Genomic DNA, 25,764 nt, shown 5'->3' with positions numbered 1-25,764 from the left:
AAGACGCTTGATTTTGGATTCCCAAATAGAGATAGATCATAGGGCTGCCCTCCACCCATTGAGACCATGAATTTGAAACCAAATCGGAGAACCCTTGAGAGTCGAGCCAAAGAGGGGAGAACCTGAAGGGAATAGGGCCCAGAATCACAATGCTTCATGAAGTGTGCACTGAGCACTCTTTGGCTGTTACCCATGAACTCAAAGGCGCACCACTTGAGGCCATTTATAGCCTGTGGTTTGTAATACCTTCCTATTATATAAAGAGGGGAAGGGCACATTAGCTTAGTATTATGATAGTGTGTGAATTATCTTTCATCTGTGTATAGAGCTTAAGCATGATTCGAAACTGCTCTAATAGTTTCTCTCCTGAGTAATAGAGAATTTACATGATTTCTGTTGGAGACTGTGCTTGCTGTCCCAGTTTCTAGATTGCAGATTTGTTTAGATCAGACGTAATCTAGTTGTTGTTTGATCTACTGTACTTGATACTGTGTTTGCATTCTCAAATTTACATCCTTAGATGTCTGTTAATACAGAAATCCAAAGTTTTGATAGGCAGATACTAAAGTTAACTTCTGTTAAGAGATTTTTTTATTCTTCAAGTGCAGACCTGTGTATCATGTGCTGAAAAAATTATAATCTTGAGTGTGAATCTGGAGAATGGTTGGGACAGAATTAGAAAACTCTATGATGATCTTGGATCCAATGGAAAAGTCACTAGCTGAAGACATCCTGTAAGAACACACTGTTATTGATCTGCAAAAGCTTCTCCAAAGCTCCTTGAAGGGGGGGGGTGTGACGGAGTAGGATATTAATTTTGGCTAGAATATTAATTATTAATAAATATGTCAGTTTCGCATACATAGGTCAGTTGCCATGTGCCATATTGAAATTTGTGTTGTACTCTTTTGATAATTATTCATTATTCATTCTATTATTTTATGATTAATATTTCATCCAAATTATCTACTGTATTTTCTTGAATTGGTTTATTTCTTACTTGATCTGGGTCATATAGTGTGAATATGGTTTATGTATTACACCTAACAGCTAGGCTTAAGCTCTTCAAAGCCTCCACTATATATATAAATAATTTTAAATAAAAGAGTAGCTCAAATTCAAAGTGCACCTAGAGAATGGTCAAAGTTTAGAACTTACGAATGTAAAAGAAAACTTTGGAATTGGCAGAGTTTGCAAAAGAATCTGGACTTATTAATGATATTGGCATCTCATGCACTGAGTGTACTAAGTTGCGGACTTATATTATTGATTCAATGAGCCGAGTGAGTTAGCATAGGAGCTTTCAGATGATATCTGACCTTAAATGACCATTCTATGTCTTGAATGGATCATTTGATAATTTACCACATTACATATGGTGATGGCAAGTAGTGGAGACACAAATTCAAATTAGTGAAGACCTTTTGAGTTTTGGCTGCATGGGATGTTGGAGAAGTCTACTATTCTATCCCCTCACTTGAAAGACCTGGTTGAAAAGGATGCTAAACTGATCACTCCCAGAGCCTGAGTATGAATAAGTGTAGTTGTATTGCATTGAGTGTTAATCTTTTGTCTTGTGTATGGAATGCAGATACGAAGTTATGATCCTCCAAGTTACCAACTCAATTTCGACAACAGGAATCGGAAAGATGAAGTGCTTAGGATGGGAAGGGAAACTGGGATGTAATAGGCTTTATCCAAGGGAGTATTAATGATTTCAAATAACATTTATTCACTTGCAGGCTTGCATCATAAGGAACTTGCAAATTTGTGAACAAACTGCATATAAGCCTTAGGATAACTGCACAGACTTGTACTTGTGATAATTTGTATTCCAAGGGAAATAAAATAGTTTATTCTGCCCAAGTTTTAGCTTTTTGCAGGAATTTTTTTTGTCAATTTTTACATAAATACTTGGTTTATCACTTGCAAGAAGAATTTGAGATGTGAGATGTAGTTTAAAAGCCTGAAACTGCTCTTCCAGAAGTCAATTCATTTCTCTTTCATATAATTATTCATGGATTTAGTAATTGACCTCTTAAGTTAGACATTTTGTATTTTAATTTAAGATGTCTAGACTCTAAATGGTTTGGTCTAGTTTGTGATGGTCATTCACTCTCTCTGTTTTTCTTTAATCATTTCATTTTCCATTATCCACCTTAAAGTATGTCAGGGCGCTGGCCGCTGACACTTCCAGGCATGCCCAATTATATATACTGACATTGCCTTGAAGCACATGCCCATTCAAAGCACATTTACAAATAGCACTAATAGAAATCTACCAGTGAAAATTGTTTGATGAATTCCAAAACATTAATTTCTGTTTTCTTGCAATTGGACTCTGCTTATAGATCAGTATTTCTAATCTAAATGTGCTTATACCATTTTATATATGCAGAATTCTGACCGTTTAGCATGATGTCAGTTTAGATAATCCAAATTCAGTAGATCCAAAAATACGTGATTATGCATTAATGTCTGTTTCAGACGCAAAGGAGTGTGTGTTTGCGTATGTATTTAATATTTATATATATATATTATACAAAGCATGATGTGTCTTGAGACCATATGATATAAAAATTAAGGTTGTGTTCCACACTGCTCATGAGTGATTTGATTTCTCAGGAAAATCATACTTGCTACCAATATTGCGGAGACAAGTATCACAATAGACGATGTTGTTTTTGTAGTTGATTGCGGGAAAGCAAAAGAAACAAGCTATGATGCTTTAAACAAGCTTGCTTGTCTCACCCCCTCCTGGATCTCAAAGGCATCGGCTCATCAGGTATGCAACCTTTTTGTTTAATGTGATGCATAAGGGAGTTCAAGCTTTATATACATAATTATCATGTTCAATACGTCTCTGATATTGCAGAGGCGAGGACGAGCTGGACGTGTTCAACCTGGAGTTTGCTATCACCTATATCCAAAGATCATCTATGATGCCATGCCTCTATATCAGTTGCCAGAAATTCTTCGGACACCATTGCAAGAACTTTGCCTACAAATCAAAAGTCTGCAGTTTGGAAGTATTTCTGCCTTCTTATCTAAAGCCCTTCAGCCTCCTGAAACTCTTGCCGTTCAAAATGCCATAGACCTTTTGAAGACCATAGGAGCTCTTGATGAGATGGAGGAACTAACTTCATTAGGTATGCATTTGAGAACTCACGAGTCACAATATGGTTGGTCTGTCTCACTACATATCTTAGATATCTGCACATCTATCTTAACTACAGTTTTCTTGTTGGTGATATGGACAGGGCGCCATCTTTCTACATTACCATTGGATCCAAAAGTTGGGAAAATGCTTCTTATGGGAGCTGTTTTTCAGTGTCTTGAACCAGCATTGACAATTGCTGCTGCTCTAGCTTATCGTGATCCATTTGTCCTTCCTATTGATAGAAAAGAAGAAGCTGATGAGGCAAAAAGATCTTTTGCGGGAGATTCGTATAGGTATGATTGATCTGTAGTTTCATGACATCTTTATCTGGCTCTGTATTCATTTTGACCTTGTATAATTTGCTGATTATAGAAATCACCATATTATATGCTATGGTAAGGTCTCTTATAAAGGGGATTTCTTTAATTTTGACTTTATAACCTTATAAATCCAGGAGCATGTGTTCATAATAGTATGAGATTGAATTGGTACAGTGATGTGTGGTTAAACGGTTGGTCTACTTGGGCGAAGCTCAAGAGACCTCAGTTCAAATCTCATTGAGTACATGACCTGCTGTGGTGGTAGCTAAAGGAGCAGATTCTCTGATCCCATCTTGGCGGCGGCACGTGAGTCTCGCTCTTGCTAAAATCATAGGATCTTAGTATATCTGACTTGCAGGTAGTTGGATGTACTCCTGGTGTTATAGAGGCAGCTATGAGGATTGATCCTGGGTCTCCCATAGATTAGGACTGGCAGTTACCAATTCACCATGTGTTAAAAAAAAAAATTAGTATGAGATTGAATTGGATGAATTCAACCTAAAAGAAAAATCTAATTCTAAACTCATTATTTACTTCTGGTTTTTTTCGTATTTATAGGGTATGTATGATCTTTAGCGAGCTATACATAAAGAAATTTTAGTATTAGGAGTGTACAATTATGGTTGCATCATTTTTAAAGGATAGATGAATTCTGATTGTAACAATACGTGCAGTGATCACATATGTTGGCTGAAGGCTTTCGACGCTTGGCAACTTGCAAAGCATCGTGGTCAAGAGTACCAGTTTTGTTGGCAGAAATTCTTATCTTCATCATCATTACAAATGATGGAAAATATGCGGAACCAGTTTTGTGATTTACTCACTGACATAGGATTTATTGATAAATCCTCAGGTCCTAAGGTAATTTTTCAGAAATGCATGGATAACATATGGCTTCTGTCATCTATATTTTCCCATGTTGTATACATTTGAAAATTTTGGAACACACTTAGTTCTTATGTAGGATATATATAATTTCTCTCTTGTCAGGCATACAATCGGTACAGTGCAGATACTGAAATGGTCTGTGCTGTTTTATGTGCTGGTCTTTTTCCAAGTGTAGTCCAGTGCAAGCCAAGGGGTAAAAGAACCGCATTTTTTACTAAAGAAGATGGTAAGGTTTCCCTCCATCCATCATCAGTTAACTCCCATGTAACTTCATTTCCACTGCCTTATCTGGTCTACAGTGACAAGGTTAAAACCTCTAGCATCTACATCAGAGAGTCAACGAACATATCAGATTATGCTTTACTAATGTTTGGGGGCAGTCTAACACCAAGCCACAGTGGGAAAGGGATTGAGATGCTGGGAGGTTATTTGCACTTTTCTGCACCAGAAAAAACTATGAAGATAGTTAAGGTAAAAGTTTATTTCAACATTTTTGTTTGTGCTCATTGCATGTCTTAAAGTTAAGCTGTTGTTACATTTGAAGCATGGAGTATCAGTGCTCATTTATAAAACATTTTGGATCCCAATATTTCATGTCAACTTATTCATTCCTTGACTCTTCAGAACTTGCGCTGGGAGCTTGACAGACTTCTCCAGAGAAAGATTGATGAGCCTGGCCTAGACATTACTGTGGTTGGGAAAGGAATTGTAGCCGCTGTCATTGAGCTATTGCATAGTGGAAGTGGACAACAGTATGCATAGAACTTTAAGATGTCAACTGGTTCAAAGTTATTGGTTCCCTAAATTGGCAGTATGAATGCAAGCTTACAGAATATATATGGTGGATATTTTCTTCTAATAAATATCTAGTAAACTATTCTTTGGAGTGGGGTTCTGTAGCTACATGGCTTGGACAACACATGATATCAGGCTAATCCAGGATACAGGAGTGAATACTTGTGGGAAGTAAATGTGTATATTAGCAAAAAATATTATTTCATTATGATTAGATACTCGTGCATTATATCAATGGAGCCAAATGAAAAGGTTTGGTAATTACCAGAAATACTTTTAGATTACGATTTTTAATTAGATATTGAAACTGATAACAATTTTAATCTCTAAGAATCAAGTGATATAGACACCCATAGACATACACAGAAATAGTACTCCAGGGGCCTGATTTATAGCCTTAGTTGTCTTTTTGCAATATCTTAATTTGCCATGATCTCTGGAAGTGTCCTCATCACTGTTAAATAATAAATATGAACATGTTTCTCAATATTAGTCCAGTATCTCATTCCTGTGATTACTTCTTGCCTGGTTTATAGTTTACAAACTTTCTCTGCTTGGCAGATTTAAACTTGCTCACATAGCAGAGTGGCTTGGCTTCAACTTGGAATAATTTGAAAATGCAGGGAATGTTGGAGAGAATGTACTCATTCTTGCCAGGATTTTCAAGTTCAAATTCTCTCTGGGACAATATTGAAATATTCCCTAGTTTCTAGAAATTATTGAAGACAATTAACTTGGTGAAAATGTTTGCAAAAGAAGAATTACAGACAAGGGTATTATACAAAGAAATATAAAAATATGCAAACAGGCTGTTTTGAACCAGCTTGTACATGTACCATAATACTGTGAGATATTTTGAGGTTTCCATGGGGCACATTGTAAGAGTTTAAGACTGGTCCATTATGGAGTATTCTTTTGCCAAATCTAGTTTGAATTCCCACTAAGGCCTTTTAATGTACAGGCATAAATGCCATCTTGCTACCTAATGTGGATATTTATCAACCCTTATTCAAGGAAGAGTTGGCTTTATATTAAAGGTGAATAGGTAGAAAAGTAAACACATTAAAGAGAAAATTTGTGTGATATAGACACCCATAGACATACACAGAGATAGTACTCCGAGGCCCTGCTTTATAGCCTTGGTTGTCCTTTTGCAATATCTTTATTTGCCATGATCTCTGGAAGTGTCCTCATCATTGTTAAATAATAAATATGAACATGTTTCTCAATATTAGTCCAGTATCTCACTCCTGTGATTACTTCTTGCCTGGTTTACAGTTGACAAACTTTCTCTGCTTGGCAGATTTAAACTTGCTGACATACCAAGGTGGCTTGGCTTCAACTTGGAATAATTTGAAAATGCAGAAAGTGTTGGAGAGATTGTACAAATTCTTGCCAGGATTTTCAAGTTCAAATTTCTATGGGATGATACTGAAGTATTCCCTAGTTTCTAGAAAAAGTTTAAACACAGTTAACTTGTGGAAATGTTTGCAAAAGTAGAATTATAGACAAGGGGATTATATGAAAAAATATAAAAATATGCAAACAGGCTGTCTTGACCCAGTTTGTGCATGTCCCATAATACTATGAAACATTCTGAAGTTCATATGGAGCACATTGTAAGAGTTTAAGACTTGGTCCATTATGGATTATTCTTTTGCCAAATCCACTTTGAATCCCCACTAAATCCTTTTAAAGTCCAGGCATAAATGCTACCTTGCTACCCAATGTGGATCTTTATCAACCCTTGTTAAAGGACGAGTTGGCTTTTTATTAACGGTGAATACATAGAAAAGGAAACAAATTAAAGAGGAAATTTGTGTGGGTGTGTTTATGTTAACCATTAGCTTTTTATCTATTTCCATAGAATATATGTTTTAGTTGACAGCACTTCTTTGTCCCTGGCTTGTTTGTTAATCCTTTTTATTTTCCTTGGGAGAAAAAGTTGCAACTTATTCATGACAAGGAAAAGGAGGTCACATTTTGTATATGCTACAAGCGCATTTCATAAGACCCGCATAGGTGATCCTCCTTATTTCTGATAATTTGACATAGAAATATGCATGCAAGCATCAGCCTATTTTGAGACTAAACATAATAAAAAAAGAAAAACATGTTGAATAAGAATGGAAGAAATATGGAGTCTGACCTTTTGCCTTTTCATCATCCCGACCTCAACCCACCACTCTAAAGTAGGTTCCTTAAGGGCTATTTGTAATTTAGAAGTCGATTTCCTACAATTCATAGAATGGACCATCTCTTTATTGGAATCAAAGTTATCTGATTCATAAAGTCTCTTCATTCTTTCTGATAGAATGCCCTTGGAAACTTTCATCCTTGAAGGAGAACAAACTATATTTTGGTCTTCATCTCTAGCCTCCAAGGGGAGAGTTTTTTCCTTTGTTGACACTTGGATGGTCAGTATTAACATGCTTAGAATCTATTGTTTGTTGATTTTCTTCATCCTAATTATCTTTAACAACTAACAACATTTGCTTAGAGGATTGCTAGTGTTTTGGTTTGTTCCCTTTTCCCTAGCAGATGAAATTACACATGGGGCCAAGTATCTTGAAGATGCTTTGTTTGCTGACAAGTTTGACATCAACATGCTATATTTTTCATAATCAAAGTCTTAGTCCATCTAAAATTCTCATGTTTGATAACATTTTTATTTGGTAGACCCTTACTAATATTTGTTCAACATAGATGTGTGTATATGTGAACAATCCCTCCATAACCCTCTTTATATTTGTTTTTATTTGTCTTCCCAAATTGTTCCCATTATCCTCAAGCACTGATAAATGCCAAAAATGTAATGGAAGATTTGGGAGATGGGCCGAAATTGACATTGTAGTATTGGGTTAAATTGTGGGTGTTAATTTGGCAGCTCATTGACAAATTCTAATCATGGGACTAGATTCCTCTTTTTGAGAGGACCAATTTTGACTTTTGAAGCACTTGATTTGGACAAGGGAAAGTGGTCTTTTGAAGCCAAGCCCAATGAACCCTAAAGATTACCACAAAAGCCCAAAACATTTCATTAAAGCACATTACAATATAATATTTTGTCATTATGTTTTTGGAGGAAAGTATTGGTCGGCCCTAAATTAAATTAGCCCTCCTAGGGCTACTATAACTAAAGCATCACTTAGATTCATTTTGGCGTCACAACACATCACAACATCTTCTCTTGTGATCTAAATTAAGCTATACATTCTCTCTTTGTTGACCAAGTTTGACTGAAGTTTTTGGAGTTGTTTTCACTGATCTTTAACCAACAAAAGAGGCTGCATTGACTAAACTTTGACTGAATTGACTTGGAGCATATTTGACCATGGTTTGACTAATGTTGCTTGACTGGTTAGGGAAGTCAACTATTGTTGCCTTTTTGCAGATTTGGACAGTCGACCAAATTTAACTCTGATCTTTTTGACATTGGTATATTGATTTGACATTAGATTGATTGGATATTGGCATTGGATAATAGTCAAAGCTTGACTATGACTTGGTTGGAAAATTTATTGTTCATTGTACTCTATTGAACATTTGAAGACAATCTAATAGAAGAAGTTTGAAAGGGTTTCCCCCTTTGTGGGGTTTTCCCCTAGTCCTTGACCAAATCAGTGTCTCTTGTTGATGTGTTGATTGTCTCATATTTGTGATTGTTTTTACTGTTCTATCGTCATTTACTATTGATCATTGGAAGAAGTAATTATTGTTGAAAAGATTGCTTATTGAAGAAGTTAATTGGGTTAAAAATATTTGACATAGCATAGAGAAACACAAAAATTAACATGGAATTAGAGATAAGGTGAAGGACAAAGCCCAAAGGAGACAAAGAGTTGAAGCCATCATTTGTGGAAAGTTGAAGTAGCCCATCTAATCAAATCAAGATGTCAACCTCTTACTTCAAGGAAAATGAAAAGTTGGGTGACTCATCTAACTTTGTTGCATGGAAGATCAAGTTGGAAATCATATTGAAGGACAATGATGTTTTGGAGTACATTCAAGGAAAAGTTCTTAAGCCCTCAGAAAGTGCTCCCATTGTTGCCAAGAACAGGGATAAGAAAGGTGAGTTAAAAACAAAGAAAATTATAACTAATGGTTTACAAGATCATTTACTTGCCTATGTTGGAAATTTGGAGAAGTCTAAGGAGATGTATGATAAGCTAGCTGGCATGTATGAAGTCAACAATTTGAATGAAATTATCACCTTGAAAGATCAATTGAAAGACATGAAGATGAATAAAGGAGACACTGTGCAATCTTACATTATCAGGATATCTCATCTTTGAGGTTGGGGAAATTGTGCCCGGTAGGAAACTAGTGGCAATAACCCGTAGAGGTCTCCCTCCAGTTTGGGAAACCTTCATTACCACCATAAGCAATAACAACATTTTTCCGTCATTTGATGAACTTGTTGGAAAGCTCACTCAAGAAGAATCTAGGAGGATCTCAAGAGGGGGAATTCATAAACATGGATAAGAATGCGTTGCATTTGTTACTTGTGATAAGAAGAAAAGGGAAAATGAAAGTCATTTGATTCAAATAGGCCCTCTTCTGAGTCAAGGGACTCTAACAGAAGATCAAAGGATATTGAATGTTACCACTGTCATAAGCGTGATCACTATGCTCGACACTGTCCAAGAAAGAAAGATGCTCCAAGATCTGATCAAAGATACAACAACAATCGGTACGATGATAGAAGAAGCAACGATGATGGAAGAAGAAGTGATGATAGAAGGCGGCGAGATGATAGAAGAGGGAGAGACGATCAAAGAAGAAGAGATACTCCAGATGATCATGAAGATAGTCCTTGTCCTCAAAAGAAGTCAAGAAACTCCAAGTATGAAAGTAACATAGCTACTAGTCAATCTGAATTCATTCGTATTTCAGCCCTTTCTAGTTCTTCTCCTTCGAATTCGTACAATAGTTGGTTGGTAGATAGTGGGGCTTCTAGACACCTCATCGGGTATAAGGAAGTCCTCTCAAATCTTCTTGAGAGGAAGACGAGTTTGAAGATTATTCTTGGGGACAACACTACATATCCTGTGTAGGGCTTTGGGACTATCAAATTTGATTTGGACTATGGAAAATCTATTATTCTTCATGAAGCGATGTATGTTCTAGAACTAAAGAAGAATTTGATATCTATTTCTACCTTGGAAGGAAAAGGAATGAGAGTAGCCTTCATCAGTGGAAAGGTCCTCTCCTGGCCGAAGGGATCCTGAATGAAAGATGCCTTTATCTTGGGACCTAGAATCGGAGGACTATATAGAGTCACTGAAAGACCTCTTCTAGCAAAGGTCCATGACACCAATCATCAAAGAGAGCTATGGCACCGAAATAAAAAGAAGTCAAGGGACCACTCCCCTCTAGCAGGATCAAAACTGATGATAATTTCGAACAGAATGAAGTAGGCGTGAGATAACAAGTTTGGAAGGATACAATCGCTGAAGAATCAATTATGAAGGATGATGCATGGGATGGTGCAACTTCAAAATGGCTATACAAGATGACGAGTGAAGCAGATGGAAGCATTGAAAGTTTCAAGGAAGAAGTATGTGTTGCGGAGCCTCAGGGATTTGATGTACAAGAGAGGAAGATTCACATTTGCAGATTGAAGAAAGAACTATGTGGTGTAAAGCAAGCTCGCCGAGCTTGGTATCACTGTATTGACAATTACCGGACAAAGTTTGAATTCACAGGAAGCAGTGTCGGTCTAAACCTCCACTTCAAATTGGTCCAAGGTATGACTTTTATTCTGGTTTTATATATTGACAATCTATTCCTAATAGGTAGTGAGCCTCTAATGATCAAGCGTAAGAAGGATTGTGGTCTGAGATATACTCCCAGAGATATGAGATTATATGGATACATTGATGATGACTAGACTGAGAGACTTCGTCATACCTCGACTAATGAGCAGATTGCAGATATAAAGAAACATGGATTGATGGATGTGACCCTCCTAAGTAAGGGTCTAGGTTGATCAAGGACATTGAGCTATGCTATTCCCCCCTGTTTCAGCTCCCAGGGTAAAGAATTGAGCCTTAGAGCTCCTAGGGTTGGGGGGCCTTTGGATTTGCCATAGTATACCCCAGTTGGCATTTGTATTTCCCACCCATTTGGCCAATGGGTGTTGGCTGCTTGAGTTAGGCACAATCCTTACTATTTATGGTAAGTGGTATCTTTCTCAAGCTAGAGATGCGGGTGTTACTACCACTAACTCTTAAGGGTCAAGTTGGAAAGATCAACAAATAGTAGGATAGGTGTGATCCTTACCATCTATGGTAAGTGGTATCCCTCCTATTATCACCAGTCAATAGGATAGGCGCGATCCTTACCTTATAAGGTAAGCGGCATCCCTCCTATTGTTTGTAGGTTTCCCGGGTCGTATTATTGGCTCTCGGTTAGCAGAGGTTTCCCGAGTCGTAGCATTGGCTCCTCGCTGGCAGAATTACCTGGGTTGTAACATTAACTCCCCACTGGCAGAGATTCTCGTGTAGCAGCATTGGCTCCCTACTGGCAGTTATTCCAGGTGGTCGCAGTGGCTCCCCAATGGATGGAGGGCGGTAGTTGAAACTCCCCTATGATTCTTCTTCTTTAGATTCGAGAATGTTTCAGCAGATAGAGTCGAACATAGATGAGACAATATATGATGACATGATGTTTATGATGATTATATGATGCAGTTGGAATTTCTCCCTAGTTGTTGATTTGGCAGCGCAATGGCAATTCAAAGTCCAATCATGGGACTATATTCCTTTTTCTGGGAGGACCAATTTTGACTTTTGAAGCATTTGATTTGGACAAGGGAAAGTGGTCTTTTCAAGGCAAGCCCAATGAACCCAAAAGACTACCACAAAAGCCCAAGATTTTTCATTAAAACACATTAAAATATAATATTTTATGTCATTAATGTTTTCGGACGAAAGTATTGGTTAGCCCTAAATCAAATTAGCCCTCCTAGGGCTACTATAAATAAAGCATCATTTGGATTTATTTTGGCATCACAACAACTTCTCTTGTGTTCTAATTTTGTTCGTTCCATTGAGGCAACTCTTCTCCACACATGCGAGTTTCTCCTTGGGCACCTTTGACTTCTCTCTTTGGCATCTTTGACTTTTGGTGATTGGCATTTGGTTTGGCTTGGCTTTCTTGGGTTTTGGATCTGATTAAGGAGGTTCAATTCAGTGATGAAGGAAGGACAAAATTTTGAAGTAGTTAGACCATCTTTGACCAATGTTGACCTTTTCCGTAGTATAAGTTTGACCAGCATTGACCAAGGGTCAAAAGGAGCCTTTTACTTCGATTTTCTTGGAGGAGGTTTGCCCCATCAGGCCGCATTTTTGGCCACTAAGACTGAGGCATATTGAGGAGTTTGACTATTGTTGATTGCATGATTGAGTTGTACATTCTCTCTTTGTTGACCAAGTTTGATCAAAGTTTTTGGAGTTTTGCCTAATCTTTGACCAGCAAAAGAGGTTGCATTGATTGGGCTTTGACCAAATTGAATTGGAGCAAATTTGACCATGATTTGATTGTTGTTGACTTCACTGGTCAAGGCAGACAATTGTTGTTTCCTTTTTGCAGATTTGGACAGTTGACCAGATTTGACTCTTCCTCGTCTTTTTGAAATTGGTATATTGATTTGTCATTAGGGTGATTAGATATTGGCATTGGATGATAGTCAAAGCTTGAGTTTGACTTTGTTGGAAAATTTATTGGTCATTGTACTCTATTGAACATTTGAAGACAATCTAATAGAAGAAGAATTTTGGAAGGATTTCCCCACTTTGTGTGTGGGTTTTCCCTGGTCTTTGACCAAACTGGTGTCTCTTGTTGATGTGTTGATTGTGTCCTATTTTTCATTGCTTTTACTATTCTATTGTTATTTACTATTGATCATTGGAAGAAGTAATTATTGTTGAAAAGATTGCTTATTGAAGAAGTTAATTGGGCTAAAAGTATTTGACATAGCATAGAGCAGTGTAAAAATTAACAGTGGGAACCATAGGGTAGCAAAAAGTCTTGTTCTTTCATGGAAGTAGTACCCACTTCAAACACCTTTTAATAATCATCTTGATTGTATAACATAACAATCATTTTGAAAATGGTTGTTATTGACGTCAAAGGCTATCCAAATGAAAGGGAAAGTTATATAGTCAAATAACATTTTTTGAGACATTTCCAACGATATATGGCACACCTTTTGGAAATATTGGTTTTGGATTTTTGATGTCCCATTTAGATACCCTATCTTTGAATGCATTCTTATTCCAATTACCTAGCTCAAATGGGAGCATAATATATATTGTTGGAAAGTTTATTTTGAGAAATTTCCAATGGTAAATGGAACTCCCTTTAACTTCTCACGGTTGAGGAGAAATGCTTTCCTAAATATTCATTATATAGTCTACCAAGTCAGCGTAGCCAGTGCACAAGTTAGCCTTGATTTTGGGGGTAAAACACACTATATATAGGCACTATGTGGAGGAACCTAGGGCTCACTTGTTCAAGTCAATTCAGGCTTGTTTAAGCAAGGAAAGGAGCAATTTTGAAGTTCATACTTCATGAACCAAGTGAAATGAAGGCTAGTTAGAGGGGTTTTCTATGGGAAGGGTTTTGGGCACATTTTTGGAAGGGTTTTTGGCACTCTTTGGGAAGGCTTTTGGTGCTAGTTAGAAAGAGTTGCAAAGTTGTTCTAGAGGCCAATTTTGAGCCCTGTCAAAGGCCAAACTTCAGTCTTGTTGAAGTTGATTTTCATGTCTATTTTGGGGGTCGATTTCTGTTGTTTTGAAGGCCAAGTTTAAGTTTGGTTTGTGGTCAAAGTTGTAGTCTTGTTATAGACCAAGTTCTAGTTTGATATTTAAGGTAATCAAGCTCTCTTGGAGAACTGTTGTAGGGATCTTTGGAAGTCGAGCTTGGTTGGCTAAGGTAGTGTTAAGGGAGTTTTTAGTTGAAGTAGTTGTGATGTTAAGGTTATTATAGGGTTGAGCCCTATTGTGGACATAGGTGTAGTAAGGATAGAGTTGTGGACAATTTTTGTGACAGTCATGTGGGCTAATAAGGTGAATGTTTAGTGAAACAGTTGATAGGTCATAGGAAGTAGAAGACCTTCAAGGCTATAAAGGCCTATTTGGTTCCAAGTATGTTGAAAATCCCTAGGTAGTAGAAAGAAATCTACAATGTTGAGTATGTTAGCACTATGAAATTTTCCTAGGTTGAGGAAGAAAACTGCAAAGGTAAGCACAAACCACTTTTAAAGCTGGGATCTAGCCCTTCCAGCTTCAAAGAGGGCCCTCTCTGATAATTTAATTTCTGCTTTCTAGATTTTAGGCTAGATATCGAAGTTTGAGGTGGGTTTTTCAAAATTTTGGTTGAAAGATGATGGAAAAGTCCATTGGGCTGGAGTCAAACTTTTGGGTAATTAATTACACATTGGCAAAGTAGTTGTAACAAGGCAAGGTAGGAAAACTCTTGGATCTTGAGATACTTATGTCGTGGTTGAGATGAGAAAGTAGAAGATCGATTAATTATAAAGCATATTGAAATGAATTTTATATTTAATCACATGAGGAAAACATTAAGACTGTTTAAAACAAGCCAAAGCATAATACATTTAAGTAAATTCAACTCTTAATCTTCTTGCAACAATCAAGAAGGGAAATTGATATGGAAACTGAGAAAAATGAACATTTTAACACGAGAACACAACACCATTTGTTTGACACAAGAATCTTGGAACAAAACTTCCTCTGTATTTCTGAAAATTGATCACTTTGAGTACAATCCACGGCTTACATCAATGTATATCTCTTTTCTTCATACATATTCCAACCCTTCATAAGTATTATTACAAAATATTTATATACTTCCTATTGAATTAACTTCGGATTCCAAAAAGGAATTGATTACAAAATAATATCTAACAAAATCATAGATATTTCTGAAACAGAACTAAAAAACAAGAATTTTGGACAATTTCGGTTGTTCTGTTGAATCTTTGAAGGAAATTTGTCGCTGACTGTAACTATTTTCCGGCCCCTTCTTTTTGTCTTGTTGCCAAAATTGTAGGTCTTTTGTTTGTGCTCATTCGACCAACTCCAGTAATTGGTCCCATCGCTCCTCACCTAGGATAGAAAAATTTACCATGTTTCTGAATCTTTCATCTACCTCTGTGTAGGTCTGGAAAGTTGGCTTGTTCAGAAACAGGTGATGAATCTCATGCTGAATGTTGAGATCAAATTGTATGCGTTCCAAAAAAGCTTCTCCACTAATAGTTCCCTTTGCCTTTGAAAATTTAGACGCATCTGCAACTATGTTGCATAATTGACCTTGATCATTTTCTAAGGGAATCAATTTGCCATTAGAATTTCTTAGAGTTGGAAGCCCTTTCTCCTGCAACAAAGAAAACTTTCTGTTAAATCTTCTTACTTGTAGCTCCAATTCTTTGCACTTATTCTCTAATTGCACCATAAGATTTTTCTTAGTCAATACTCTTTTGACTTCCATTATTGTCTGTCCTGTCTTGAATCTTGAGCTCTTCAAGCTCATCTCTAGTCTTGGAGTTTAACATCCTTATAATTTTTTGTGCTTCTGTTGGCTTGTGCTCAATATCAACTTTAGTTTTTTCAATTGTTGCTTTAACCCTCTGTACCATTTCTTCTTGTTCAAAAAAATTTTAATGGATGGCCACAATTCTATAACATTTGCATTGATATTGTGCCAAATGTTGTGTTTGGCTTCTACTAACATCTGAATAATGAGGGATTGGTCCTCATACTTTTGAATCTGTTGAACTAGTTTGTAATTCTTTTTTACCTCTGCTAGGTATGCATTGCTTGCTTTGATCTTATTCTCCTCCATTTTGGTGGGTGATGTTGTTAATTTCTCCATTTCCTTATTTGCTAATGGTAATTCTCCTAAAGCTTGAGCTAGCTTGTCTGAAGAATCTGAAGTTGATACTTGTGTTGTTTATTGTGTTGAAGTACTTGCTACTGATGTACCTGTTGTTGATGTACACGCTGCCTCTCGTTGCTCCTTCTCCCTCAATAGTGCTTCCATGTCCTGTTCCATTTTCTAGATTTGAACATTTTGTTCCTCTACTATTGTGAACAAATTTTCTTTCTCCATCTCTAGATTGGCGACTTCCTTAGCCTAAGGGTGTGCTGTAGTTGGGAGCTTACGATGTTTCTTGAGGACTTGAATATCTGCATTCTTGTTCTTGATTATCTCCTCGGCTGCCTTGATATCACTAGGATCATATCCTAGTTTGGTAATTAGATCTTCCAAAGTTTTAATCCTGGTGTCTTTGGCCAGAGAAGACATTCTTTCAATCTTCAATTGTGAGTGCATATTATTTAAAGAGGTCTGCAACTTGGAGGCAGCCATGGCTAAACTGGTTAGTGTTGAGTAGATCATCTCTTCTGCTTGCTTATGCAAATTTATTTGATCGATTGCATGAACCTTCTTGGTATCAATAGAAAATATGGAGGCCTTGTAATCTTTAGCACTTTTAGGGGCTGGCACTGTGGGTTTCAAAAAGGTCATTTGGAACTGTCCCTTTTCTGAGTCAAATGCAGAAAACAATCTGTGTTGAGTGATGGCAATTTTCTTCCAGAATTCTGAATATGTTGAAGCCTTCAAAGCCTCATTCTTCAACTTGATCTCCCTGTATCTTGTAAAAATACACTGCTGCGTTGGGGTTTGAGATGTAGAGGAGATACGAGTCTAAGTTGTCTCCTCTACATATGGGAAAGAAGTGGTAGGAGTGCTTGTCAAAACCATAGTAGTTTTTTCTTGTGAATCTTTTTCTTCTGAAGATTCTTCTTGAATAGTGATTACTTGAGGATCAGTTTTACTAGAAGATTGGGTAGTGGTCTGTGGATCCTTCTTTCTTCTCTTGAACACAAAGAAATCTACACCTAAGCTTTTGAATCTGTAGGGGACATATTTTCCCTTGGCCTCTTGATTTCTTTGTCTTTAGGGATAGGAGTTTGCATGGAAGATTCACTGACTAACTGCTCTTTAGACTCCTGTAGTGTGTTTTCTGTCCGCTGCTCTTGGTTAGCATATTTCTCTATCTTTGGCCTAAGTGTATGTGGATATGGAGTGCTCTTTTGTTCAACCCTCAGCTTCACAATTATCCCTAAAGTATCATAAGAACATGTGAAATTCAATTTGAATTTCATCTGCTTTAAAATTGTCTCCACTTCATTTGTTGTTGCTCTAGTATTTCAATATAGCTACATGTGCCTTTAGATTAAATTGTGTCTTCTTATTTGACACTAAGTGTAATTCATCCATATTCAACATCTGTCTAGCATATTCCAGGGAAAAAATTCTCACTGGTATGAACACTGGTAATTTGTAGGGAGGAAGATCACACTCGTAGATTCTTATTTCTGTATGGTTCTGGTATAAATACTAGTCCCCAACCTTTGACTACTTTGAAAGGTGCAAAACCTTCTTGATCTCCGGTGAAATTCTTTGTTATGAAACCAGCTCAAGAAAAGATAGAAAAGATAGATCAACGCCTTAGAATTCAGCCTCTTCGAGGGGGCAACCTCCTTTACATTACATAAATAAACAATTCTTGGATGATACAAATGACAAAACCTCCTTTCTATATATAGGAGTCTAAGGAGTCACAATATAATCCAGCCGACCTAACAATAATAATATAAAGCCACAAAAATAACAATAGAGGGATTCTATGGGGCACAAAAATAATAATATGGGGGTAATAGGGGCACAACAATATAAATAAGGGGTATAACTACAATAGTAATGGAGTAATCACTAGTATTATAGGGACCCAACATGCCCCTCTCCTTCAAAAAAATGTTGTCCTCAACGCTTGAGTAGTTCTGGATACTTCTGCATAAAATTCTCATCCTCCCATGTGGAATCTTCAGCGGATAAGTTCTTCCACTTGATAAGATACTCTGAAATTGATCGATTTCGTAGCTGTCGAGTTCTTGTTTCTGTGACTGCTTCCGGTTCCAATATAATTTTTCCTTCCTCGTCAAGTTCTGGCAATATTGTTTGAACTGGGAGCTTGTCGCCTATAACCTTCTTTAAACATGAAACATGGAAAACTGGGTGCAATCGAGAAGCTGCAGGAAGCTCCAATTTGTATGCCATAGTACCAATCTTTTCCAACACCTTGTACGGACCATAATACTTTGGTGATAATTTATTATCCTTTTTAGCTTGCTTTAGGGACATTTGCTTATATGGTTGTAGCCGTAGGAATACCCAATCACCTACATCAAAACTTCTTTCACTGCGATGTTGATCTGCCTATTGTTTCATTCTATTTTGTGCCAACACGAGGTTATCCTTTAAGATTTGGAGGACTTGTTGTTGATGTTCGATGTGATGTTCCACTTCTTGAACCTTAGAATTTTCTCTTAAATATGATGTGATTGATGGTGGTTGGTACCCATAAAGTGCCATAAATGGGGTCATTTTTGTTGCTGTATGGAAGGAAGTGTTATACCACCATTCAGCCAGAGGCAACCATTTGACCCATTGTGTCTGTTTATCAGATACAAAGCAACGAAGATATCCTTCCAAACATTTGTTTACTATCTCAGTTTGCCCATCAGATTGAGGATGATAAGATGAGCTATGAACTAACTGAGTACCCAGACAAGAAAATAATTCTGTCCAAAAATTTCCAGTGAAAATGGGATCTCTGTCACTTACAATAATCTTTGGGTTTCCATGTAGCTTTTGAATTGTTTCCATAAATGCAGTAGAAACTGTACTGGCTTTAAATGGATGTGATAATGCACAAAAGTGTGCATACTTGGTAAGTCTGTCAACTACCACCATGATGACACTCTTTCCCTCAGACTTGGGTAAACCTGTGATAAAATCCATTGAAACCTCCTCCCAACGTTGGCTTGGAATGGATAAAGGTTGTAATAGACCCGGTGTCTTAATTGTTTCAACTTTATTTTGTTGGCAAACCAAACATTCCGCCACAAACTTTTGAATATCTGATTTAAGGCCATCCCAAAAAAATTCCTTCTTAACCCTGTGGTAAGTTTTTAAAAATCCTGAGTGCCCTCCTAAGGGAGAAGTGTGCAATTCCATAAGAATCTTTTGTTTTAGCTGGGAATTCTTACAGAGGTATAAGCGATCTTTGTACCATAACGAATCATTTTGCAAGCTAAATGTATCAGAAGTACTGGAATCTTGTTGTAGCTTTCGAATACGTGCCCACACTTCTTCGTCATTCTTCCATTCCTCCTTTGCTTCGTTTATCCAATCTGGTTGGATAATAGAAATGGCACACAACAATGCTTCCATATCCTCATCCTTCCTTGAGAGTGCATCTGCCACCACATTTTGCTTCCCTTTTTTGTAGATGATTTCAAAGTCATAACCCAACATCTTTGTGACCCACTTTTGTTGCTCTTCAGAGGATAATCTTTGTTCTAAAAAGTATTTAAGGCTATCATGATCCGTTTTTACCTTGAAGTGTCTTCCCATTAGGTAGGGTCGCCATTTCTTAAGTGCATGGAGTATTGCCAACATTTCCTTCTCATAAATAGCTTTGCTTAAAAACTTTCCCTTGATTGGACGAATTTCAAAAGCAATGGGTCTTTCATTTTGCATTAGAACAGCACCAATTCCATTTCCTAAAGCATCACATTCCACAATAAAGGTTTTTGTGAAGTCCGGTGTAGCTAAGACCGGTGCTTGGCACATTGCCTCTTTAAGATGTTTAAAGGCCTTTGTTGCTTCTGGAGTCCATGAAAATGAATCTTTCTTCAATAATGTTGTTAGAGGTGCTGCTATTCTCCCATAATTCTTAACGAACTTGCGATAATACCCTGTCAACCCAAGAAATCCTCGCAGATGCTTTATGGATGTGGGGATTTTCCATTCCTTAATGGCTTTAATTTTGCTAGGGTCTACCTTAACTCCTTCATGAGATACAATATGACCCAAATATTCCACCTCCTGGACTCCAAAGAAACATTTGGATCTTTTTGCATATAATTGTTTCTCCTCCAATAGTTGTAGCACCTTGTCAACATGTTCAACATGATCCTTCCAAGACTTGCTGTAGATTAGTATATCATCAAAAAATACCAACACAAATTTTCTAAGGAATGGTTTGAAAATTGAATTCATCAAACCTTGAAATGTTGAAGGTGCATTGGTAAGGCCAAAAGGCATGACCAAAAATTCATAATGACCCTCATGAGTTCTAAATGCCATTTTCGGAATGTCTTCAATCTTCATTCTGATTTGATGATATCCCGAACGAAGATCCAGCTTGGTGAAGTAAATTGATCCATGCAATTCATCCAGTAATTCATCAATGACAGGAATGGGGAACTTATCTTTAATAGTGAGCTTGTTGAGCTCCCTATAATCTGGACACATGCGCCATGATCCATCCTTCTTGTGCACCAATACTACTGGAGCTGAGAAAGAACTTTGACTCGGTTGAATTATACTAGCCTCTAGCATTTCTGCAACCATACGTTCAATTTCACTTTTTTGGACATATGGATATCTGTACGGCCTGATGTTTGGAGGAACACTTCATGGAATCAGATGAATAGCATGATCATGATCACGCATAGGTGGGAGACCTTTGGGAGTCTCAAATAACTTGGAATGATTGTCCAGGACTTTTTGGAGATCTGGAGAAATAGATGATTCCAATGTGGAAACATCTAGCGAACATAATTGTGCAATTACACCTCTTTGCTCCTTTTTTAGAAGCTTTGTCATGCCATTAGAGCTGATTATCTTTCCTGGTTTCCCTGCAATACTCCTTAATTCAACTTCCTTTCCTTCCACAGAAAATTTCACAAAAAGTTCTTGAAAATTAAAAGCTATTGTACCCAAAGATTGTAGCCATTGGACTCCTAGTACAACATCAGCACCTCCCATTGGAATGGAAAGCATTGGGCTAGTCAATACATATTCTCCCATGGATAGCTTGATATAATGGCACTTTCCAGAACAATTTATTGTTCCTCCATTTGCAATAATCACTTGACACTCTGGTGCTGGATATAGGAAGCAATTCAATTCTTTTGCTACCCTACAATGAATAAAATTGTGGGTGCTTCCTGAATCAATCAACACTATTACCTTTTTCTTCTTGATTTGTCCTTCTATCTTGATGGTTTGAGGAGTGGTAATTCCCGCCAATGCATTACAAGATATGGTCGGATTTATTTGTTCTTCATCTAGGCTTTGTTCCTGGAATATATTCTCTTCTTTTGACCTTTCTTGCTTCTTTTCTTCTTCCTCTTCACAATCTATGTAGAATAATTTCTTCTCAGCACACTTATGACCTTTTGTGTATTTGCTATCACAATTGTAACAAAGCCCTTTTGCTCTTTTTTCTTCCAATTGTTGTGGTGTCAACCTTGTAGGTTGTGGAAGAATATGGGCAACAACACTTCCGTCTTTATAGTTGTGAATGGTATGCTTCCTAGTTGCCATAATTTTGCTTTCCATTTTTCTTGCTAACCTGAATGCCTTCTCTAATGAATCAGGTTCCCAAAGACGCACATCATGTTGGATATTATCCTTTAAAGACCCTATGAACACATCAATCCTATGCTCCTCTGGAATATCTTTTACCCTTATGTTCAATTTTTGGAACTCCTCAATGTGCTCCATTATTGAACCCTTTTGTTTGAGACTTAACAATTGGCTAAAAAAAGTGTTGCTTTTTGTATTCTCATAATGTGCTATCAATTCTTCCGTAAAAATTTCCCAAGTGATAAATTGTTTACGAGAACAAAGCCATTGATACCATACAAACTGATTTAGTTCCAAATATAAAGTTGCCATACGTACCTTTTGTGTGTTTTGCACATTATTGAGATCGAATAATTGCTTCATCTGTAATATCCATGTGGCAGGATCCTTGCCATCAAACTTCCTCATATCGATTTTTGGAATGTGGTGATTCTTCGATCCAACATTAGCATATATGGAATCATGATTAACATTTCTTTTGTTCTCATCATGAATTTCCTTTACTACCTTTTCACCATTAGTAAGTATTTCTTGTAGAAAATTAGTCAAATCTGTCTTCAAATCTGCCATGCCTGTCTTCAAATTTGTGTTCAAATCTATCTTCAAATTGTCCATCTTAGCTTCCATGCCATTCATCTTAGCTTCCACGCCATTTATCTTAGCTTCCACACCATTTATCTTAGCATCTGTTAACTTTTGTGAGCGTGACATTTGTTGCACTTGTTCTTGTAATTTTGATATATCATGTAGCATTTCTTCCTCTTCTTCATGAGTCATGCTAGAGCTTTCAGGTTCCTTACTAGGTGTTTGCATTTTCTTTCCTCGGGGCATCAGTTACTAATAATAATGCTCTACTATGCCCTTTGAATTCCTTCAAAATAAATTTTCAAACCAAGCTTAAGCAAAAATTTAAAAAATCTACACACCTTTTTTCACTTTGTAGGAGCTCGATATTGCCTCTGATGTATCTCTGTACTTTCCAGTCATCTAGTTCTGAACTTGTGACCTGTAGTAGCTCTCTGTGTCCTCTTTCCAATGCCACAAGTCTGACCCAAATTGGATTCTCCAAGGAAGAGTTATGTGAAATCTCCCACAGTGACTTGATTATAGACTAGTTCAGTAGAGCTAACTTGTATGACGTGCCGCGAGTCACTGTTTCGACTTTTGGATCTAAAAAACACCCACAAGAAACTACAATCCATCCTCTTTCTGTACCTTTTTACGAAATTTCAATCTGATCCTCAGAGAGAAAGTTATGACGATTTTCCCCAGGTCACCTTTTTTGAATGTAATTCAGGAGTCTGCAAAAAGACCAACTTCCTCAGATCATATCTCCGAAAATATCGCGCGAAAAGCTCTGAAATTCGGACCCAAGGTTCAGCGCCAATTCTTCTCAAATGGGTTGTTTTTGCGACTTCTGAAACATCACAGAAAAAAAGCTATAGCAAAAATGCCATGATGACCTATTTGGAGCAGCGAAACCCTAGAATCCAAAGCTCTGATACCAAATGTTATGAAACCAGCTCAAGAAAAGATAGAAAAGATAGATCAACGCCTTAGAATTCAGCCTCTTCGAGGGGGCAACCTCCTTTACATTACATAAATGAACAATTCTTGGATGATACAAATGACAAAACCTCCTTTCTATATATAGGAGTCTAAGGAGTCACAATATAATCCAGCCGACCTAACAATAATAATATAAAGCCACAAAAATAACAATAGAGGGATTCTATGGGGCACATAAATAATAATATGGGGGTAATAGGGGCACAACAATATAAATAAGGGGTATAACTACAATAGTAATGGGGTAATCACTAGTATTATAGGGACCCAACATTCTTGGTATGACATCGCTGTTGAGTAGACATAAGGATGTGTGAAGAAACTTATCCACAAAATCAGTTTATGAATATTCTTCTGAGTTTCTTTTGACTAGAGAAGTCTAATGAATAACTGATAATGGGGTACCTTGATAATCCATTTTCTACAATTGGAACTTGAACATGGCTGCCTCATAAAATAACATTAAATATACTAAAATTGATTGGTGTTTGAACACACCTTCAGCTTTAAACTTCATAAATTGCTCATGTATGACATCCTATAAAAATTAACTGTAATTGAATAGAACTGAAAGCTTCTGAACAACTACAAATATTGATAAAAATCCTAATACTACCTCATCAACCCACTGGTCTGTATGATAACCTAATAAACAAGTAACCATATAAATGACTCATCTTGACATTTCTAGGAAAATAGAAGCAGAGTATGGGGGATTTGTTATAAGCAACTTAGCATTCTCAAGTAGAAAGCATTCGAAAATGTGGGCTCGTTGAGGGAAGGTAAGTTTCTTATGTATTTCATTAGTGGAAAATGGATGCAAAGAGGCCTGAGGATCTATCTGTAAGGCTCGACAAATGCTTTTTGGGGAAATAGAAAAGAGGACCTCATTGTTCTAGGCAATTACTGTTTTTTCACTAGGGAGGTATCTCAGATGACACCAGGTAGATATTTAAGGGAAAATGCGAGTTTGAGGAAAGGTAAATTATGGGAGAAAATATTCTTAGATGCTTAAATCATCACTTTGATCCAAGTACTTTTTCTTTGCCCAATTATGGAGCTCATATAGATCAAATTCACACTGGGTTTCGGCTATTTTGTATTGGGTATCAATCAAGGGAGTCCTATTTAGATCAAGGACAGGGGGAATCATGGGATCTTCCTTGACCATCTTTCCTTTTCCCTTATGCGATTGACATTTTTAATTACAAAGGAGAAATTGAGGAATAGAGCTATCAGATTGTTGTTTAACTGAAATTGCAGAGAGAGTTGGCTTGCAGATGGCGCTGGTAACTTCAAAGCGCATCGAGTTGGACTTGCATAATTCAAATGGTCTTGAAAGGGAAAATTTGGAGGTTTCTGTGGGGTTTTTATAACGGGATTCATAGGAGTTGTAATAGATTGATTACCATTTTAGAGTGGGTTATTTAACTAGGAACGGATCGATTGGTGGAAGAAATTTATTTCCTAATGTTCATTTATAGTTTGGTGGGTGATTTGAAAGGTAACGTTCGAGTGACGTGGATGGGAGGTGACATGGATGGCAGGATGGACGATAGGTGGGTGTACATGAATGGTGGGATGAACAATAAGACAGGAGGAGGCACGGGATGGTAGTTTTTTGGGGGTAGGGGTGGTAAGCTGTATCAGGAAGGGACCCCCTGAAAATTTCGAGGGACTAACACATAGTCGGGTTGATGTTTATTTAAACAGCTTTTTGGAACCCCTCGCCCCCTTCCATCAAGTCCTGAAGGGTCAAGGGGATTGAAAGTTTTCATTTGTCGTTGATCTGGGCGGGGGAAATCATCGTCGTTGGTTCTCGCTTGGGCTTTATCGCAAGCCGACAAAGATGTCAAATCAACATAATTTATTTACAATACATCAATTAATCCTTGAGTAATTATCATAAAAGGATTAAAAATAATACAAAAATAATTACGACGACATTTAAGCAAGCACACCTATACCTTGGGATTTTATTATATATATATATATATTTATTTATTTTTAATCCCTTTTTATTCCTTTTTTTCTTTTATGATCTAAACAATTTAAAAATGAAAAAAAATTACAATAGCCATGTGGGATAAATAGCTAAATAACCATACAAGACTACTATATTTATAGGACCCTAACATAGTACAAGTTACCAAGTCGGCAGACCTTCTTTTTGAAGGTATAATAATCCTAAGCGGTGACAATTAAACAATGAACAAGAGTTGAGGAAGTTGAAGTGCCAGATGGGAAGGCCTATTTTTTATCAAATACAAAGAACTAGAATGTAGGAGATCAAATCTAAGAAGCCAAGTGAAGAAGCCTAGTTGAAGAGTAGAATGTTAAAGTGTACTGATCAAGTGGTAGTGATCAAGCTTGAAGGGGAAAACCTAAGGGTTGCATGGTTAGATGATAACTCATTGAAGAATTTGTTGAGGACAAGAATTTATTGATGACAAATCCAAGGAACAACTTGAAGACGTAGGTTAGTGCCTACATTTGTTG

At 37.0% G+C, this 25,764-nt stretch overlaps 1 protein-coding gene across 4 annotated transcripts in view; it reads left to right on the top strand.

Annotated features, from left to right (window-relative positions):
- The window catches only part of LOC149191597 (RNA helicase family protein), a 361,001-nt gene extending 355,609 nt beyond the window's left edge, over positions 1 to 5,392 (top strand). For 3 of the 4 annotated variants that reach the window (XM_089404354.1, XM_089404355.1, XM_089404357.1), the window contains 6 exons: positions 2,626 to 2,785; positions 2,876 to 3,149; positions 3,261 to 3,453; positions 4,155 to 4,341; positions 4,471 to 4,839; positions 4,993 to 5,392. In XM_089404354.1, coding sequence (XP_089260480.1) covers positions 2,626 to 2,785; positions 2,876 to 3,149; positions 3,261 to 3,453; positions 4,155 to 4,341; positions 4,471 to 4,839; positions 4,993 to 5,130 — 1,321 coding nt within the window. In that variant the 3' untranslated portion in view covers positions 5,131 to 5,392. Of the gene's footprint in view, positions 1 to 2,625; positions 2,786 to 2,875; positions 3,150 to 3,260; positions 3,454 to 4,154; positions 4,342 to 4,470; positions 4,840 to 4,992 lie in introns of those variants that run through there. The other variant, XM_089404356.1, reaches the window with a different exon arrangement.
- The last annotated feature ends 20,372 nt before the right edge of the window (positions 5,393 to 25,764 follow it).

This window comes from Pinus tabuliformis, chromosome 2_2, assembly GCF_031772625.1.
Source record: "Pinus tabuliformis cultivar Carrire ecotype Pingquan chromosome 2_2, CPIR1, whole genome shotgun sequence".
NCBI classification, from domain to species: Eukaryota; Viridiplantae; Streptophyta; class Pinopsida; order Pinales; family Pinaceae; genus Pinus; species Pinus tabuliformis.
This window is presented reverse-complemented; position numbering and strand designations above follow the sequence as displayed.